The following is a 20,244-nucleotide window of genomic DNA, read 5'->3' as shown; positions in this document are numbered from 1 at the left end:
CCTGCTGTCCAAGAGATCTCCTCGAAACATGCGTTCTGCTGCGCTAGCAGAAACCTCTCAGTCAAAGGCCATTTAACATATGATTTAATTCGATATGATTTAACAACACAGCTATGTTTCCGGCGTACTTCTAGCTAAGAATGCTCCGCCTAATGTCGAAAATTCGGGGGCACATAAAGTAAAATCAGTTGCCAATGTAAACCGAACTCGTTCTCTGAAAAGAATATTTTGAGAGTAATTTTGAATATGATACCTATTTCCAGATGGTTGATATGATCGCCTAAAACGTTACGGAATTCAGGGGACTGGTGGTAGATTTAATGCCAATCTCTATCGAATTTTGACTGACAGGATAATGATGTCAATAGACACACAGAGTACATGTCAAATACTGGTAGTAAGTCACTTGTAAACGAGTGACAGTCGATCTAATCGCTTGATACTTGGCTTCTCACCATTCAGGGAGGCACCATTACCCGACCGTACACTGATGACGTCCCCTGTGATGGAGAAACGTTTGCAACCTTGTTGTAAATCACGAGAGCAGATTAAGTGTCATCTGATCACCACCCAACAGGAAACAGAAAAATGGGAACGCCGAAAAACAAGACTGACCCGCAGAAGAGATACACGTCGAGGGACCAAGTACCTCGTTAAGGGTTCTTGTGGGTTTTAAGTAAGCCGATAAATGTTCGGTAGAAGAGATAAAACTGTTTCCTCCTTAGTTTAAGATGCGGCAAAGTGAATTCCTCATTATCAGATGAAGTGAAAAAACAGTAGAATTCCAATTGTGGTAGTAATGGGCTTTCAGCATTCTGGTTGGTTCGCAATCCGGCGAATTCAAACATGCGTGAACTAGCTGCTGATAACGCAAATTCATGGTCGCTGCCTTGTTGACGACAGTGAATCGTGGGATGACCCCACAAGGGGTTGCCAAGTCGATTACCAACTAAGGGGAGTCAGAAACCATAATTTTTGAGCGAAACTCCCAGGGGAAAAATTAAACTGCAAACCGAAGCAACAGTAACGGATGTTGGGACGCAGATCACCGATAAAAGATTCCCACGCATTATGTTAGAAGCTTTGCGTAATAGGGAAAATTTACAGTTGTATTACACACACAGCGAAACCGGAAAATAATGCAGACAGCAGTGTCAGATCAGAACTAGACCAGAGAGTCCCGGATATGTGTAAGGGTATTGATCCATTCCCTGCAAAGAAAGCAAAATTAAGATTCGCAAAAGCGATTTGATGGAAATAAAGATGGTACGCATAGGCAAACGGGCAATCAAAATGGTAGTTCCAGGAGATAAACTGGATCCGCTAGATCACAACTTGACGAAATAATGCACAGCTGAAGAGAGCATATAGCAACAAAGTTCGAAGGTCTAAATGTGTCCCCGTTTGACAGGGATGTGAATCTGGATTGGTGTAAAAAATACGGTATTTGCTCGTATTTCATACGTCGTGTTGACTTGGATAGAAGGTTGGAAGACTGGGCTAATAACTAGAGGAATTCCGTCCGTGATCCCCACACAACAGTAATACTCCCATCAGCTATCAGCCGTCTGAGTGAAGAACCCGGTTTAAAACTACTGTGTAGCAATCCCAAGTCACGGTAAATGTCTCTTCATATTATGATCAACTCCTTGATAATACCGCATTTGATCCCCTTTTTCTCGAAGGCTTGCTGCAGAGGAGTGCAGCACATACATCAAGTGAAACGAATGTCAGGAGAAAACTTATATGTTGTAAAGAGGTCATTCAGAGGATCCTGTAGCGGGAAGCCGTGAGATGTTGGAGGTTTCCCGGGTGGTGTTACTCAAATACGTTCGAATGGAACCACATCGAACTATCAGAAGCCAACCAAGTTATAAAATTTTGTCAATGGTCGGAGAATAATTACTGGGCTAAAAGTGAGTGAAGGCCGGTTGAGAGAGATAAGTGACGTATCTACTTACATTCGAGGGTGCGGCTCGTGATGAATGGGCTGGTGTTCGGAAATTAGACCGATACCGGATCCGACATCAATAGACTGGGTTTGGTTATATGGCAGCGGAATATCAATGTTGAACACTGATTTTACGCTATCAATAATGATGAGCTTGGGCCTGCCTAAACGCACTAGGGTACAACGTTTTACGGCCCTAAAACAAGTGCAACTTACCGTTCAAGCTGGGAGGTTCCTTGTCGACTGCCATCAGGTGACAGGAAGGAGTGTTCCATCAGCTGGGAGACAAAACGTCTCAGCTGCGAAAGCGCACCCGGAGAGGACTTATCGTTTCTCTGAGTTTCTTCCGGTGTATGAATATCGATTTTGTTATCAGTGTGCTGTGGAAGGCTTGATGCACTTATCCACTCCTTTGGAAGTGCCTCAACAATCTCAGTTAAACGATCCACGCAATCTTGGAAAGTCAACGTAGCCGTTTGGAGAGGGTTGAAATTATTTAACAGGGAAAAGGGAGCTGAATTCTTTTCCTCGGTAGACGTGGTGGTAAGTGTTGCAGCACACATCAGGCTGGCAAGACCAACAAGAAGATAACGGTTAACCAAGCATGTCAGGCTGACATGCTGAAGTGCTTCGGTACTGATCAATCCATGCCACAAAAGGATGTTCTTGAGCATCTGAAAGTAGCACGAAAAATACGGAGACTATACTCATTGAACCATTCGTTCATCAACCCAGTCCGCACAAATACGCTTTTCCTAATGAAACGAAATATATAGTAGTACATGAGGGTGGCAAAGGAAATACTGACCCAATCGAAAGGTAAACTCTGGTATACTCATTCTGCCAGTTACAATGTACTAGCACACCGCCGCTGAAACCAAATTTGGTTGGGCGGAATTAAATTGATCGCGGACGACTCAAGTGAATCTCAGCTGAATCTCTCCTTTACGATATCCTTCGACTAGGTGTGCTGCTCAAATACCACCTCATGTTTCAGCTCTTCAAGACATGGAGGTATTTTTAAGCCGAGAAAAAGTTGGTTTCTTTGCTGCATTGGACGAAGGGTTCAGTGTCGGTCAGGATAACACAATTAATGTGTAATGTGCGTAGAAATGGACATTAATGTCCCTTTGACCCGTAGTGAAGCGCTTGCAGTTGGACTGTCTAGTTCGGCGAACAAATAAAAAAATCATCCTAACGAACTGAACTGCAAAAAAACTTCAATAGTGGAAAATAAAAAACCTGATATAAGCTTCCCAATAGGGATTTATGGAACATGATGAAATTTGTGTCAAATAAATGATGAAATAACAAACGTGCCAACAGCAGTGGATAAACAAAGTAGTTTTATAGGCGGCATCCTCATAGGAACAGTAATTACCTTGATTCCAATTCGAAGCTGGCGCTCGAAGAACTGAAACGCAGCACTTTGTCTGGACTGCATAACGCTGTGGATGGAAGTTTTCATTAGACTAAACATGAATAACATGGAAAAATACACAGAAATGATCAAGAGGTTGGGCAGCACCAAGCAGATCACATTTTTACATTTTTTGCACAGATATAGTGTTGATATTTTGGCAAATTGTGAGCAACGCATAGACTGTCAAAGTAGAAGACAAATTTTCGAGTTCATACGGGTGCCCCGAACCTGTTACAAACAAGGCATCATTGTCTAGGGAATGAAAGGTATAAAAGTACCATTAGAATATTACACAGCACGCGTTTGCAGAGTTCTCTCTCTTGTTTGAAGACCTATCTACGAGCGTGGTCAGAAACCAAGCCACCATGAACTAGGCAACTGGCCGCCCAAATTAACAGCAGCTGCTATCCACCTCCCAGTTTAACGCAAGAATTCGCTGAGTTGGATACCTATTTTGCACACTCAGGCATTTACTACTCGAGGCCGTTTGGTCACATATTTAACGATTCCCAATGTCTTCAGTTTTAGCTCGACTGCACTGATGAAACAGTGGCCTCTAGATTAAGAGTGCGAGCGAAAATCCTGTGGCCTGGTTCAACAGTCTAGTGAATAAACCAACCGACTTTTGCACATGACACTAAATCCACTGAGTACCTGCAAGTTTGTCGCGGTGCGATTTTGAAATTTACGTGGAGAGTTCATCCAGCAAATGAAAACAATCTACTCCGAAAAGGAAGAACCGTACAACTCTTTCACCCTTATTGAGGGGCACCTGTTCGGTACTTTCCACTTGTTGTTGCACTTCACACGGGGCTTAGTCGTACACGCCTAAAAATACTCGGTAAACAGGTTGGGGTGATGCTGACAATGTTCGACTATTACTCGGAACGTAACAATGCACGACCGAAAGGAAGTGAATTCAAAAGAAGTGGGATCATGGAAAGCCTGGGTGACCTGAACCTATCGTTTTACAGAGTTTGAAATGATTTCTAGCATAAAAGATTTACTCGCCAGGGCAAAATCCTCATGCAGAGCATTTTTCCGATCCTGGACAGGGTACTTCATAAATCTCCAACGATTATCCGTGGAGTACGAGAGGGAAGCGTCGGAGGTGCTACCTCTGCAGGCTTAAATTAGGCCTGGTGTGACGCGATATTCAGAAGCTCCCCAAAAACATACCGAACATATCTGAATTAAACTTGGGTATACTACTAAATGGTGGTCCTTCTGTGATTAGACTTGGATACAGTCTAACTTGCCGAGGGACCACAGGTGGCCGAAGTCAGGTCTGTGCTAGCCTACTCAAGTTTGTGACCATATGGGTTGTATAATTCTTCTTAAATAATTATAAATGAAATGCAAGGGTTTGTTAGCCTAAGGACTGAAAAGTGTTTGATTTTTTTGTGCACATCACGCTACTCATGAACAGCTAGTAGGCAACTTACTGTCTTGAATACAACGGAATGAATATGTCTTCCTGGACAGTTACTTCCAAGCGCTTCACGATTGTGGTAAACAGCTGTTCTGTTGGTCGACTTCCTACGCGCACACTGGGGTAGTTTGTAGTTAAGTCTTTCATGAGGGCTACAAGGCGTTCCGATTCACGTCGAGATAGCGGATCCCAAGCTGCCTCCACCAATTCTACGGTAGAAATCAGGGAAACAGAGGTTTAGGTTACAGCTGCGAGATGACGAGCAGGATCAGGGTAGCCGAGTGTGGATATCTATACGTCAGTAAAACTATTCCATTTCAACCGCCCAACTGAAGAAATGTGGTAACATCACAAACGGTCCTCATGTTATCTCCGGAGCGGTCTAGTGGCCATTTAGATTATTCCGCCCACTACCAGCGTGGTAGTAAAGTTTACAATGGCCCAGTGTTCAGTGTTCGGTAGCTGACTACTCCAGTTCGCTATCCAAATGTTTGAAACGAACGCCATATACACCAACAATCCAAAGTTGTGAAGCTGAAACAAACACACTTGCAGCAAGAAATTCGTGCAGATCAGACGATTATGGGCTAACCTACTATGAGTGCTATGAGATTTCCGTGAAAAAAGGTGGACATAATAGAAGTCACCCACACCAAAGGGATATTCGCTGTTTATCCGGATCATTCGTAGTGGCAGTTGTGTGACTAGCTCCCCGGAATTGTAACAACTACCAACTTGGGCCAAAACGTCAGCTAGGTTAACACACCAACTACTATATGTAAGGTGTGAAAAGTTGAATGGGCTCGGTGATCCCATTCCATCCCATCCATTTACGCGACCAGAATAACGGACAGAAGCAGGATTAAAATTCCACCTAAAACACCCCCAGCAGCTTCCGGATTCAACAGGCAGAGTTAATGAGAGAATGCTACGCCTGAATTAAAAACACTTACCATTCAGCCGTTCTAATAATACTTTTTCTACGGTGAGAGGCAAGACCTTTAGGTCAGGATTTAATGTGCACGCATCTCCACCCTCTTTTGCCCTTGGTTCCAACTTCACTCCGTCTATAGGAAGACAGCTAAAGTCCAACAGATCACTGAACCAGGACATTGCTTCCAACGGATCACAGGTTTGCTGCGAAGATACAAAAGGAAAACGACTGGACGATGAAGATGGCACAAAAATGAACATTACTACCTACACTGCCTAAATTCTGGGTCGATTTCAGACTAGCATCGTGGTATATCGCAGAGCGGTCAACCAATATACGCTTTTTCCCGGTCACTAGACAGCAGCGTATGATAGAAGATGGATGCCGTCGTTCTGTTGAAAATAAAGGAGAATCCGTCAGTATGGTGGTTTTCTGATTTACATGAGATGCCGAAGTCTCCTGGACGGCGGATCTTCCAACGGCTGCCGGAGAATCGATAATCCGGTATCTGAATAACATTCCATCTTAATACCGTCAGATAAACATGTAATGGGAGCCAGTTGAGAAAAGTCCCATCGGTGGCCTAATGTGTCAGGTTTAGAAAAATACAGCGAGTTTAGTGAGTTCTCATAGCGATAGACTATACTGCTGCACACAGAAGTAGTTAAAATTCCTAACAGGATGTTGCATTCACTCGCATGCTGCTGTGTGAGCGTATCATAAAGATTATTTATCATTATCATTTATTTGCAAGATTATTTAGCACATTAATATCGGCGAACGACTTTCTAACTTACTGCGATTGGATTCCAGCCGATTAGTTGTAGACGGATGATTGGGGCAAACAACTGAGGTAAGCATAGTGAGGCATAAGCTTCGGCATAGGATTCAGGGAAATCACTATGCCAACGAGAGAATCGGCTTAAAATGAGTGGAAGATCACAGAACTCCTCAACAACATCTTCAAACAGGGCAGTGGCATCAACTAGCAGCGCGTCTGTGGGGTGAGAAAAAACATCATTTGGAATTAACAAGGTTCAATCGGTAAGAATCGTTGAGAACACTCAAACTGAAATAATACCGCTGAGGAGGAGGATAAGGGCAAGCAAACTCGCTTGACAATTTCAGGCTCTTGTTTAAATGCCCAAAACAGCGCACTAACCACATATTTACTGGATTCAACTGCTCATACCCACCAGAAATTACGCGCTTCACACCGGAATCTTCAAATGCCTGTTCACGCATTGGTGTTTTGTCTATTAGCAGCTTTTAAGCGAGCTATACCATAGTTTGCTCCGCTTCATAGCTAACACTCGTATAGAATCCAAGCCCACCATTTAGCCCTTGTTGAATTGAACGTATCTCACGCAGTGCGGTGCTAATCAGTAACAGGAGGAAGATAACCATTCTGATAAAAAAAAACTCAAAAGAAAAACCCTGACTAGTTAAGATGCCTTTCGTGATCTCTGGTCACCGAAAGCAGCTCTAAACGAGTGAATCGAAATCAGGTTCCCACGCCCACCGAAAACCACAGTATACGTGTAACTTTCTATACAGGTCACCACCAAACACCGTTAACGCACATGTTTCTCATGAATATGAAAATGTGGACACTAGACGAACTATGGACAGATATACCCGGACGGTTCGGCCCTTGAGTGGACTTCACTTACTATGATCTTAATGCTATTCTGTAAGCTGCTGACAAACGAGCTGGGTTACATGAAAAAAAATGAGTAGAAGGTTGGAAAGTCTTTATTTGTTCGCGGCATTGCCGAAAAAAGCTTGCTAGCGGATGAAAGCGAAGATGTCACTTTGAGCAAGTGTACGAGAAACGCGTGAACCAGACACGCTGTTGTACAACACAGCCTAAGGTGTTTTAAAGCCTTTCAGTGTTAACTAATGTCCTGATCCTTCGGTGTAACCGAGGTCGACAGACAAATAGCAGCACATAATTCTGAGCCATACATATTTGTTCGCCGAAACCAAAGCTTCCCATTCGAAAACCTTCAAGAATTAACCTCCTGCCGAACTTACTACCTCTCTTGATTACACTTAGTTTGTTACTGCCGGCAACCTGAATAGATTAGGCGGTGGTAGTTGGTTTGTTCGCTGAACCGGGCAATAAGACCGCAAACGTTTCATCACCAGTCGAGGTGACATCATCAGTGCGTTGTTAGGGGGCGTAGGCGATTTGTCACCGCCTTTAAGAAATCGGGGTTTGAGAAACTGTCCCGAAATAGCACATCGGAGCATTGCGAATTGTTTTGCTTACCAGAATCTAGCGTATATCATCTGCCATACCTGGCTGAATGCTTCCCCCAGTAAGAAGTGCAACAACTGTACCTTTATATATATATATATATATATATATATATTACGTCGAAGCCGTTTTTTAATATTAGAATAATTTCTGTTAGTTCTCCGAAATGGGAATATCTGTCAGTCCCATAGTATTAGCCACCCTTGTATACTTTTCCTCGGGCTACACTGCTCTCCAGTCCATTTTATCGGACTTAGAGAGAGACTATATTCTGTTTGATGATGAGAGGAGACTTGGCAAGTTTCAACAATAATTTCGTCCCTCCATGCTAAAAAATCTAGAAGCACCGCACATTAAACAATGTATTTCGACCGGATCGACTGAAACGCCACATACACTCTTCAGGAACACAATAAGTGACCGAAGGGATCCCAAATTCGAATACGACATTGATTTCTAAATCTGATAACATCTCAGCTAGGGTACTCGTCGCTGGCTGAATTGCGGCTATATACCGAACAAACATTATAGCTGAATAAGGGATCAGTTTATGATGTCCAGAGGAGGGAGGGGACTAGAGCAAACAGAAGTGACAACCGCGAACTAGTGTCGGGCAATTGGAACCACCAAAGAGAAAAGAACGTGTATGAGAGAAGAGATTTAACGACATAACTGCGAATCGAGGATGCGGTGACGGTTGAAGTGGGTTTGGGGCCGAAACAAACTTACCTATATCCGCTTTTCTTTTAGCAATCACAGCCTGTGGCTCCTCGTCATCCGTACTTGTGCCATCGACATGTGAAACTGCTGGATGTTGGTTAGACGCCTGGGCGGCTAGATCACGAGCACGCTGCCGTCGGATACTGAAGCGAAAAAGAAAAGGTGCACTACTATCCCACGAGGTATCTGTAACTTCCATCCACATATACCACATAGCTGCTTCCTGAAAAAGCTCCCGAAAACGTTGGTAAAAGCTTGGAGCTTTACGGCCTAGTGCAACGCCCTAGAAACAGTATCGACGTTACCAGTGGCCATCCGCGACAAGAGGAGTCAGCGACTTCCATACGCTCAACGTCCACTAAACCTTCAATAACGCGATGAAACAATAGAGGAAAACTCCTGTTATGAAGAAGTTGAGCATGACGAGTCACAGGGTTGAAAACTGTCAACTCCACAACTTCTTCAACAGCGATCAAAGCCGGAGGCTTACAACACCAACCATATTAATCAAGTAATCAAGGTATGAATAATATCTGCTAAGTAGCGTCATCTTAGGCTTCAGAAACGAATAACTACGTGCCCACAGAACGACTGCGACAGCGGTGCTACTCTATGGTTATGAAAAATGATCCATCTGATCAGGAGACCTAAAATATCTTGTTATTTGATCAACGATGTCTCCGTAGTATAGTAGGCGCAGAATGATTTTAGCTCCCTGATAAGAAAACCGTCCGAGGAAAATAATTGCGGCATTTGTCGCTTTCTCCATTTCTACAGCCTTAGGGAACCATCAGACTATGCAGTGTAGGCGTCTTACCTGGCAACAACTCAGTCCGTAATGTAGTTTAATAAAGAAAACCTTCAGACTCAAAGATTTACATCCCTGACATCACAAGCAACATAAGTTGGCACAAGTAGTACTGATCCTTTGGATTCCTGCACTGACCCCATCCATGCATTAAAGCAGAGGCAATTCTGAACCGATTTTTCAGCTCAATTCCGGTTCATCGACGGTTTGCTGCTTGTTACGTGCAGCGGTATGCTGGTTTTCTGGGCAGTCAAATTGTGGGAACCAGACTTCGGCACAAATACGAAGAGAATACATCATTATACATTGGACACTAGGGTTTACATTTACTCATGAGACCGCGAGTTAGATCAGTCTGTACCTGGCTATACTTTATATTTCGGTTAACTTAGCTCAATTTCGGGTCCACTATATCACCACGGAGATAAAGCCAGTTTCCATGTGATGGCCATATTCAGTATGAATACCAGTTTCGAAAATGGTACCTAAAATTCCCTCCATCCACTTGGCGGGGACCGTCATTATTTCTCAGACGGAAACTAGTTGCGCAACGACGGAGGATTTCACTCCCACATAGGAACAGAATCAGTGGGAGTTCGTCAGAACCAGCAGTGACATTCACTAACCTTCCATGACATTGTAGGTTTCACATCCACCAACTAGAGTTCTGTCACGGACCGTACATCTAACTGAAGAGTAACAGGCGGCCAGTCGAATCGTTTTTTCGAGTTCTACAGCCGCCAGTGACAACAATCCCGTGTTTGAGTACGACGAAGCAACTGCAGCAGTACGGAATAGTTGCCCAAGAGACTGTCGATGGGACCTAATTAAAATGCTCTCTGATGCAGTGATATCAACTGAATGCACGGTTCTTTGTAGCAGCTAAATACAAATAACAAAGGAAACGTCTCAGAACATCATCATTTTCTGTCAACTACAAGCCTCTTCCACGACTGCTTGAACCGCGATGCAGCAGTTACCGTTTTTCGAGTGTGTGTGTGGGGGGGTTCCCATCCCCCGATTACTCGTAGTATAGGGTCCCGCTGCTTTTGGTCCGACTGCCCCCCTTTGGTCTTCCTGGAATGGTTTCACCTTCCAATGCAGCCTACAGGATCATTGAGGCACTCAAGCCCAAACACCACATCCAGGTGGCAGCTTTGGGTCAGGAAAAATTGGCACTACGCTAGACAGTCAGCGTGGTCAATTAATAGGTATAGTATAAAACTATCCCCGTGGAATAGAAGATGGATCAACATGGGCGATTTATTTCGCTGAGGATCGAAGCCGCTCATATTGCAATAAGGCGTATAAGGATGAAAACAAATTTCTTAGGGAGAAAAGCGCAATCCTTGGGGCAAAAAGAAACGTTGTCCCGAGTTCATATGACCGTAGGATAATCACAGGTCAAATCCGTACCCATGAGGTTTGGTTAGTTGCAAACAAACTGCCGGGTACCTGGAAACTTCAAGGCAAACAAGCAGCTTGAAACCTGGAAGTTTGATTACCTTCTACGTGTTGACAGAACCTACAAACTGTCACGTGAGTTACACTGGTAAGCTGACCTGTTTTGTAAGTGAGTAGCGTTCTGCTTGCATGATTCAAGCAGTAATAACTGTGTGCACACAAAAGTAAGAAGCGAATAAGCATAGACAGAGAGATGAAAAGGCACACATACCGTTAGAGAAAATCTGAATATTGTGGGTGCAAGTAATTTAGTGTGCAATGTGCTTGACCACTGATTCTACGAGGTATGGATGCGAGGCGAGTTCAAGGGAATCCGGATTGTCCAAACCAGCGATCCTAAATTTAGTGGTCATGCTAATCGGGAAGAACTAGGGGTTTAAGTAAGTGGACCTGCACGGTTGGGAACTTGCATTGAACAAACGGAATACGGTACTCTAGAGCGGTCAGTTTTTTTAATGCTACCGGGAAATGAGTATGAATGCACAGAAACCCACGCTTCTCTTCATCAACGTAGCTTCAAAAGTTGCGACTACGAGATTTCGCTACGACCTAAAAACAAAGAATTTAACTGGTGTGTGACATCCACTGTGAATGTTCTAACACTAACAGCGACGAACCCCAGTTAGTTCATTCGTGAGAACGCGTCATCCTTCTCATCAGATGAGGAGATGTTTGGAGTGTTAAAACGGAAGAAAAAATGTTGACAACCCTGTTTACGCGTCTAACAATGTGAGAAGTTCACGTCCATCATTACGTTCTTCCACAACAGAGCTTTCACCTTAACTTCATCACAGTAAGCATTAGTTATGACAAGGAAATCTGAAAAGTGCAGTGCACTGTGCCTCCACTGACCGTCTAGCCTCGCGTTCGGCAGCTCGTCTCCGACGTGCCTCGAATTGCTTAGTTTCTTCGGGTGCCTTGACAGCTGACTGAACCGAGCTGGTAGCTGCTGAAGTAAAATGTGAACAAAGTAGGGTTATCGGTGAAATTAATTCAATTTTAAGGCGTTTTCAGTAAACATGGTTGAAATTCATAAGACTATGCTGTGATATGGAAAAGAACTCGTATCTAAATCAATCAGATACTAACAACGAAGTGCAAACTGGCAAAAATTAAGCGAAAGTCAGACACTCAATACGACATAACCCAGCAAAGACAAAGAGACATCTGAAGACCAATGGAAATGAGAAGCTTACCAACAATCTCCCGGCCCAGCCAGTCCTACCTAGGATTGCACATGTAGACAGTTGAGCAGCAGTTCCGCCCGAACCACTTGGCAGTGATGTACAGATTGGTTAGATTAGGACAGAAGCTTCCTTTACCACGTGTACCTTAGAAGTATATAGGCGCCGTCTAAATTGCCAATTTTTAAATCAAGGAACATTTCGAAGGTCCGGGGAAATCTTAATTTCGAAGATTTGTGATCTTATTTGTTCTCTTAAATGGCTAAGGTGGTGGCGCATAGTTTATCTGTATCTGAAGAGCACCGCACTGAAAATTCTCAGTTCGACGATATCAGGCTTCACTGTCCACAAAATAAAAAAAGTGGAAATGGTGCATTGCGGTATCCGCTGTAGTACACAATACCTCAAATTGAATAACTGGAGAAGATGAAGCGATCCCAACTATCTCATCAATATGGGCGTGTCAGCATACGCCTCTTACTTGAGCTTCTCACATCGTCGTAGAATGCTTGTTATGACCCTTTTAAAGCACGAAAAAATAGCCGAAGAAACAATCGATCGAGAGTCTCTCCATCGACCGCGGTGTTTCGGCAACGGCTATTAGAGACCTTCAAGAGCTTGTTTAATCCTCAAGGAAACGGCCAAAGTAGGGGTTATCGCTGGCATACATATTCACGGTTTAATATGAATGTCAACAGTTAAAACCAACCAATGAAATTTTCGTTCTCTTCTGATGGTACTCCTGGAACGACACGAAATGATTTTGGTGTACTATCCCAACTAGGAAGCTTTAACTTCGCATTTTTCATAATCATAACCGACCGGTTTTTTTAGCTTATTGATATCAGCTTGGTCCGACGTATACATCAATCATGGCAAAGATCAGAGTATGAAAGAGCAACGCGCTAAGTAAAGTATCGTTGTATCCAGACTACAGATATGCAGCTTGCTGAGCTAGTGTGGAAGGAATCATCAGTGCATCATTGGGCGAACACAGTAACGCTGGTTGATACTGAGAAGATAAAATTGAACAAAAACTCCGAAAAATTCAAACAAGAGATTAATTTTGAAGGCGCAGATGTCTTTTAATTTGTTGTCGCTGTTTAACTTAAATGTGCGACACAGTAATCAGAAAACGAATTGTTTCGGTGCGAAATTCTCGAATTCGTTTCAGTCTAGTATTAACCTCAATCCAAGATCCATTTATGTTTGAATGCGCCTTCAACTGCTCCTATTCAAGACTCCATCGATAAAAAAGTGTTCCAAATTTTTCACAAGTACTATCTAGCGTAGCTTGAGAGGAACGAAAGAGATAACTGAAAGTAATATCATGGTACCCAGATTGGAATTAACCACGGACATCCGAACGGCTTTTCCAAAATAGTCTGCGAAGTCCCCTAATTTATAAGCCAATTCAACTGTTCTAAGGAGACCAGCTTCACTCTTCCGACTGTAGTGGATAGCTGTGAGACTGTGATTTGGAGTCGTTGAGAAGGAAACTCAATGGCGAGAATTCGCTTCACCTACAGAGGATTATGAGACCAAATGAAGAGTTTACTAACTGTAGGTTATGCGAACTAACTCTCCCCTGCAACGGTCCCCAAACCGACTAACCCGATAAACGAAGAGAGCAGTGAAATCGAGTATGACAAAACCGTCAATCCACCCAGACTGAAAACATCACGTCTAATTCAGACTGTCGTACGCTGTTGGGCCTCAGTTCGTATTATTACATTATCATTAACTTACGTTGTGTTGCCAAGTCGGCTAAATCCTTCATGTCCAAGCGACGACGCTCAGTCAGTTTATTATATCGTTCACGATAAAGGATGATCGTACGACGCTCCATATATTCAATTTTAGACATCTATAAAGAAAATCATACATTTGATGAATATACAGCGAGATGTCCCGGAAAAATGAGTATAAAATATAAAAACTAGAAATGTGCGGTTATCTTAGAGTTATGTGGTTTCAAATGTGACTAAACACGGATGGCTACTGGACAGTGATACTGCGAGGGTAGTCCATTGTCAACCGGCCGATTCGTTGCAGGTAGTATGTAACCACTTAGCCCCGAAAACAGCCGTGATGGAGTCCTAAAGCATACGAGAAAACGCCCATTTCGAAACAGGCACCACAGTATAATAAAGGAATACTGAACGCAACGATGATGTTCCTGCGAGTGTTACCTTCGCCGCCCAAGTTGTCATATAGCTAGATGCAAATGTTGCAAGATTGGTTTTGTAATCAGGAACTTAAGCTACAAGCTACAGTTATAGTTTTTTCTCCATATTTCACTCAGATGATACTGAAACGTGAAAATATAGATTCTATCTTGTGCAATGAGGCGCTATCACAGGCGAAAGTGGTTGATATGGTCTTTCTGAAAACAATAAGATCTGCTGATCTCGACGAAATCCAGTGTTCCATTTAGTCGAGTCGGATGGCCTGGACAAACAGTTATGAAACCTGAGAACACTCTTTAACTAGTCTCCATTAGGCCCCCAAGCGATCTTCGTCGTCCATATGATTGTGCGTTTCAAATAGCTTTCCAGCCAGGTCAGCTCAGTGCATTGAGCTACTGAAACTTGCCGAAGTTGATAAATGGAGTACATGTGCTTTGACACCCATAGTGCCGACAGAAGGCGAAGTGGTAATTTGGCTCACAAAATGGCATGATCAGAGTCAAGTCGCATACCCTGGAAGGAACGACAATCCTTAATTGAGGCTCTCCATCGGTAACTGATAACCATATAGTCCAATTGAGCCCACGACTGTCTTGTAGTTGGTAGCCTCCATGTTACTCGATGTGAGCGTTTTTGTTGGAAGTTCGTACTGAAAAAATTCGTTCAGCTGTAGCATCTTTTCAGTGCCTAACTGTCATGCAACCCGAACGAAGCACGAGGGCTTGGATACTGCCAAGTCGCTCAAGCCTAGACAGGAGAAATCGAGAGGTAGAGGTCATGTTCGAACAACGAACCTGCAGGTCAGTGAATTCGCGCTCTAACCACTGAGCCATTTCGCCATCTCACAATGGCCAGGAACAGGTGGCCAGTACACAACTGATCCCATATCCGATAAGGTGAGCGCCAGTATTTCTCGGTAACGTATACATCCAAGATCTACATAACGCTAAATGTTTGTGTTGAAAGCCGATGTGAGCCCAGAGATGAAGTGGACCATGGTCTAACGAACGACAATGAGATGGCCAAATAACCGGTATGGGGTCAAGCATAGAAAGTACACCAAGAGTCGAAAAAGCTCACCTTTTCATTGAAACACTCAACTAAGTCATCAATATAGTCCTTCATCTCCTTGACAAAGGCAAACTTCCGGGCCAATTGCGGTAACTTGTCACGGCAGTCTGTCATCACTTTCTTCCCACGATCCAAATCGGTGCGTGCAGCTTCTAGCGCTGCTTGATGAGTGGATAGTGAAGTGGAAAGCGTGTGGAATCTAAAACAACCGATGGCATGAGAAAGAAAAGGAACAGTCAGTGCGGATATCTTGTTGGAAGAGTAACCAACGAGTAACACAGTAATGGGAATAAGCAAAGACAAGTTGACAGTAAAAAGCTTGATCGTACTGAAATGAATAATTTTTATCACGTACAGTAACCCATTCGGTGGGAAGGGGTGGGAGTCAAAAGTACGAGTTACTGGTTTCAAGGCACAATCCTCCATGAAAATTAAACCATGAAAACACCACCAGACTCATTCAGACATGACTGAGATTCAAGCAGGAAAGGTAGAAGGATAAACGTAAATACACCTAGGTTACCCGTGACCATTGGGGTCAATTACGAAACCAAGGAGAAAAAGTGCACTTCTTATCTCAACACCAACGATTGGACAACGGGTATGTATAGAATTGATAGTCCGGGGTGAAATTGTATAATTACCAATGGAACTGAACGACCCTTCCGACAAGGAAACCGTACACTGGGGTAGAGGAAGTCTTAAATGAAATATTATTTGGGGATCTAGACAAACCCTTAGATAATTTCACATGAGCTAATCCGCGGGCTGAGGAGACCATCACCCGAAAGTAAGTGATCATGAGAACCGAAATTCACACTATTTTCAACCTCCAGTAGGTGTGGTTCAACCCGAAACTTCTTCTATGTTTTGAATGATTTTTATAGTAGGTAATGACCGGTCCAAGAGTGCAGAACGCGTTACATATTGGAGATGCCGTAGGAAAAAACGTCAGATGATGAGATAGCCTTTTTATTACGCGCAGTAGATTTGAGAAAGGGAACTCGTGGTCAAACGCCTTCTGTGAAGATAAGACACGTAAAACGTGGGAGTATGAACATCATATGGCAACGCGAAGGTGGACAATAAATCGGCCTTTGAAAAGCTAGAGGTAGTGGGAATTGGGGAACAGGAAAAGTAACAGGGAGTTCCAACGACAGGCAATTCTCGGGAGGGAGGAAATGGCGAACAGTTCGATTATGTGAAACTTAATAAACGTGGCTGAATGTGGACAGGAAATGTTAAAAGACTGGGGCAAGGGGAGGGAAGAGACCATTTTGATTAACATCAGAGAACAACATAGCAAGAAACTCGACGTTCCGGTGGTAAAAGGGCTCCACACACCACCGATGAAATAAAATGGGAACGATGCATATTAGTACCTCCCAAAAAGAATCAAGCAGAAAAAGGACTATGGAAATCTCAACGATAATAAAACACTTGAAAGCAGGAAAACGAGGTGGAGTGAGAGAAAAAGATTGATCGACGCTTAAGTAACTGAGGGCACGAAATCGAAATCAAGCTTTCTAGAAGTGTCATGACAAATTTAACACTGGCGGGTAAGGTCGTTGGTGAATTTGGGACCAAGATGGATGAAGGGGAAATGCGAACATTTATTGTGGCAAGTGGACGCAATGAAAAACGGGTAAGTGGAGAATGATAAACGGAAAAGGAGCTCTGAAAGAATAGAAAAAAGATTGATCGAAAATGTTCAGCGAATATTTTCGCCTTTTCTATTCATGGGGATTGGATATTATCATACGAATCGAGACAGAATTGAAAGGAGACATACTTTAGGATGACCGAGTTCCGGTTGGCGCGTTCTTTTAATCTGCATTACGGTGAATGGGCGAAACTTTAACCGTGTTAAATATAGTGCCAACGTGGACAGCGTGTGCCAAGGAAGATGGATACAGACATCATCACTTCATTCTTGACCACAGAAGGCCACTGTGTTTAACTTAGCAGGGGGATGCATGTTTGCCTGTCATGAGAACATACGGACAAACTGAAAAGGAACAGGAACAGGCTTGAGGACTGGCAGTGAGGACTGAAGGATCTTCAGGCGAAAAATACTCTTCGAGAAGGAAGATAAAGGACCAGCGCATATCCTCCCAGTCAACAGGATACTACCACCAGAAAATACGCGGTGAAATGAAAGTGACTTTAGACACAGGACTATGAAGACTTAAGGGAGTAGAGCGACAAACGTAAGGAAGTGTCATAACATCTCAGTTATTGTTTATAAGGGACAAGAAAAAGAAGAAAATCACCACCGTAATAGTGAACCATTTCGCTTCAGTGACTGAGCTTCGGATCCAGCGTGTTTACCACTTTGCTACTTACGGGAATTGCTGTGAACTCGGTGTTCCACTGCATTTCTATTGCAAACATCTCAGAATACCATTTCACATATCACTGACTCGACAAAACATCACTCATCAGTGAAAGCAAATCATTTGGATCCACAGTAGCGAAAACTGAGCGAAGAATGACAAAGCAAATGAATGCTAGCCTAGCTTCAACTCTTCAGACGACATGCATTGGCGCATAACGGTAAGCAACTCAGTAGACAACAAGGGCATAAGCATTCAAAGACGGTACTCCTATAGTTACCTCTCTTGAAAAATGCTCTTGAGATTGGCTACTGTGAGACTGTTAGCATCAAGCCCGGCGAATAGAGGACCAGACTTTGAACCGTCTCTGGAATCTTCTCTACGTTCTAAGGGTTCAACAGCCTCCAAAGCAGCCGGGTTCTGTATGCAGAAAGGCGAAAAACAATAACTGAATTCATTAAGTTGCAATGAAAACTCAAAAATGCCAGTGTTGAAAAGTGCGGTGAGTTTTGTAAAGAAGGGCTTAGAAATGTGGCCAAGTACACAAATCTAAGCGCTACAAAAACCATACTTGCGTAATTAACGCCTTTTGGATTTGTTGTTTTTCCCATTCCGTATCTTCATCGCTGTCACGATCACTGGCATGTTCAGCGGCCAGAAAATTGCGCCGTATCGAGTCCAATTCCGCCTCACGACGATTCAAGCGGCTACTAATCAGGGGACGTTTGATCACGGTATCGCGCTCATCACTAACAACAAATGCAGGTCTGCGTTCACTGCCGGCTGTTGCATAGGCGGACGATGGACCTGCATCATCGAAATCATCTTCGTCATCATCATCTTCTTCTCTGAGAGCGAAAAGTGGAAACCGATTGCTACAATAAACAATCTTCGTAAGCAGACAGCCTAGCAATCAACAACACCTTTGGGAGCTTAGTTGTTGTTAACTGAGGTGCATATTTATAAGCAATATTTGACATGTTTCATTCCGTTCTCCGCGTTGAGTGCCGGTTAGGACAAAAGAGAATCACGGTAAGGATACAAAGTCAAAATAAATCGTTCATGAGTGAGATTTCTCGACTCACACTTGTCATGCGACTTGTGGGAAGTCTAGGAGTTACGGTATCGCCAAACGCTAAGGCCTAACAGCTAGCAACCGAGGAATTTGTGTGGACTGAAAACACGGTTTTTTGGCCAGCTGGTCGTCCTAACTCATCCTAACTTACTTTCACTTCGTGGAATCTCAAAATTCACCTTAAGCCTACAGTTGATACGTCATACCACATTACGCATTGAAAACGCCCCCCATAATTTCCTCTCGTACCCAGTATCGATTTTGTTAGACCTCCTTACCAGAAACATGTATTGACGATGCGAACAGGAGCTAGGATGTTGTTTCTTTGTAGGTGAGTTCCAATTATGGAGGCTTTTCGTCATCAGCACAAAAAACAAAAAACATCATACCACGTGATACCGAGAAAAAAGCTAACGCAAAATTCGGTTATCTCACCTCACAAGACGCTTCCCACCACTCTTACCCGATGATAAGATAGCCGGTTCGTTTTGATCCGAATGCTCCATCAAAATTTTTGCCTTCTCACGCTGCTTTCTGGCTTGATGGATAGTGGCTGCGTCTGGAATTGAGCCTTCTGGTATGAAACATTTGAGATATGAAGTAGACGAACTTGCTTTTTACTAGGGATGAAATTCCAGGTGTTTCAGGTTTAGGTAAGGTGGTGGATGGACCGTCGTCCTCAGCAAGGTCAAGCAGCTGCCGACGCAAACACTAACACACAAGAATAAGAAACAGGGCGTAAGAGACGAACCTCCAGTTTTCTCTCTGACTCCACAGGATCCTCCTGTGAAACAGGTGTTTTGATCGGCTCCTTTTTACTAACGAGTTTAGGCATGTCGTCGTCGATAGGCTTCTTTTTCTTATGCTGCTCTTTATCTTGCTTACCGACCCGGCGACTTAAGTTAGTCTTTTTAACCTTGAACATAGCACCATCGTCTAAAAATCTAAGTGTGACAGATGAAAAAATGACTACATACCTGGATCCAAATCGTCTTCGAAGCTCAGAACACTCCTGGTTTTCTTCATTGTGCCACAACTCGAGGACACTGCAACGGCCGGGCCACAAATAACTTCTTTGGAGCCCTGCTCATAAAGGCTTTCCGGTTCGTACAAGAATTCCTCATCGGAGTTGTCCGCCTTTGATCGATAGTTACGCCGTCCTTTGTTCGCGCTCATGTGGCTAAAACATCGGAAATTCAACGCATTAAACTACATACACTAAGAACCTACAGGACCAAACTACCCATTTATTTCGTGAAAACGATGAACAGCTATCCTACTCTGCTCTGCTACGTCCAAGGAGCCTAACCCGTATGTGGGTGGCCAGAAGATCGGGTTGCTTTCCAGCCTCGCAGCAAAGCAAGCTCTGTTTGGCCGAAAGTATGAGCCCAACA

At 43.5% G+C, this 20,244-nt stretch overlaps 1 protein-coding gene across 1 annotated transcript; it reads right to left on the bottom strand.

Annotated features, from left to right (window-relative positions):
* Positions 1 to 1,071: 1,071 nt before the first annotated feature.
* Positions 1,072 to 20,026, bottom strand: T265_08525 (hypothetical protein; the record flags this gene model as incomplete). Its single annotated transcript, XM_009174354.1, has 15 exons — positions 1,072 to 1,211; positions 2,168 to 2,625; positions 3,333 to 3,399; positions 4,820 to 5,015; positions 5,760 to 5,943; positions 6,538 to 6,737; positions 8,733 to 8,866; positions 11,848 to 11,944; positions 13,929 to 14,046; positions 15,449 to 15,638; positions 18,056 to 18,195; positions 18,347 to 18,623; positions 19,377 to 19,561; positions 19,602 to 19,786; positions 19,828 to 20,026. 15 exons carry the CDS (start codon positions 20,024 to 20,026, stop codon positions 1,166 to 1,168), a joined length of 2,676 nt encoding a protein of 891 aa, XP_009172618.1.
* Between the last annotated feature and the right edge of the window lie 218 nt (positions 20,027 to 20,244).

The sequence above is a fragment of the Opisthorchis viverrini genome (assembly GCF_000715545.1).
Source record: "Opisthorchis viverrini unplaced genomic scaffold opera_v5_223, whole genome shotgun sequence".
Lineage (NCBI taxonomy): Eukaryota > Metazoa > Platyhelminthes > Trematoda > Opisthorchiida > Opisthorchiidae > Opisthorchis > Opisthorchis viverrini.
Note: the sequence above shows the minus strand (reverse complement) of the source record. Positions and strands in the feature narration are given on the sequence as shown.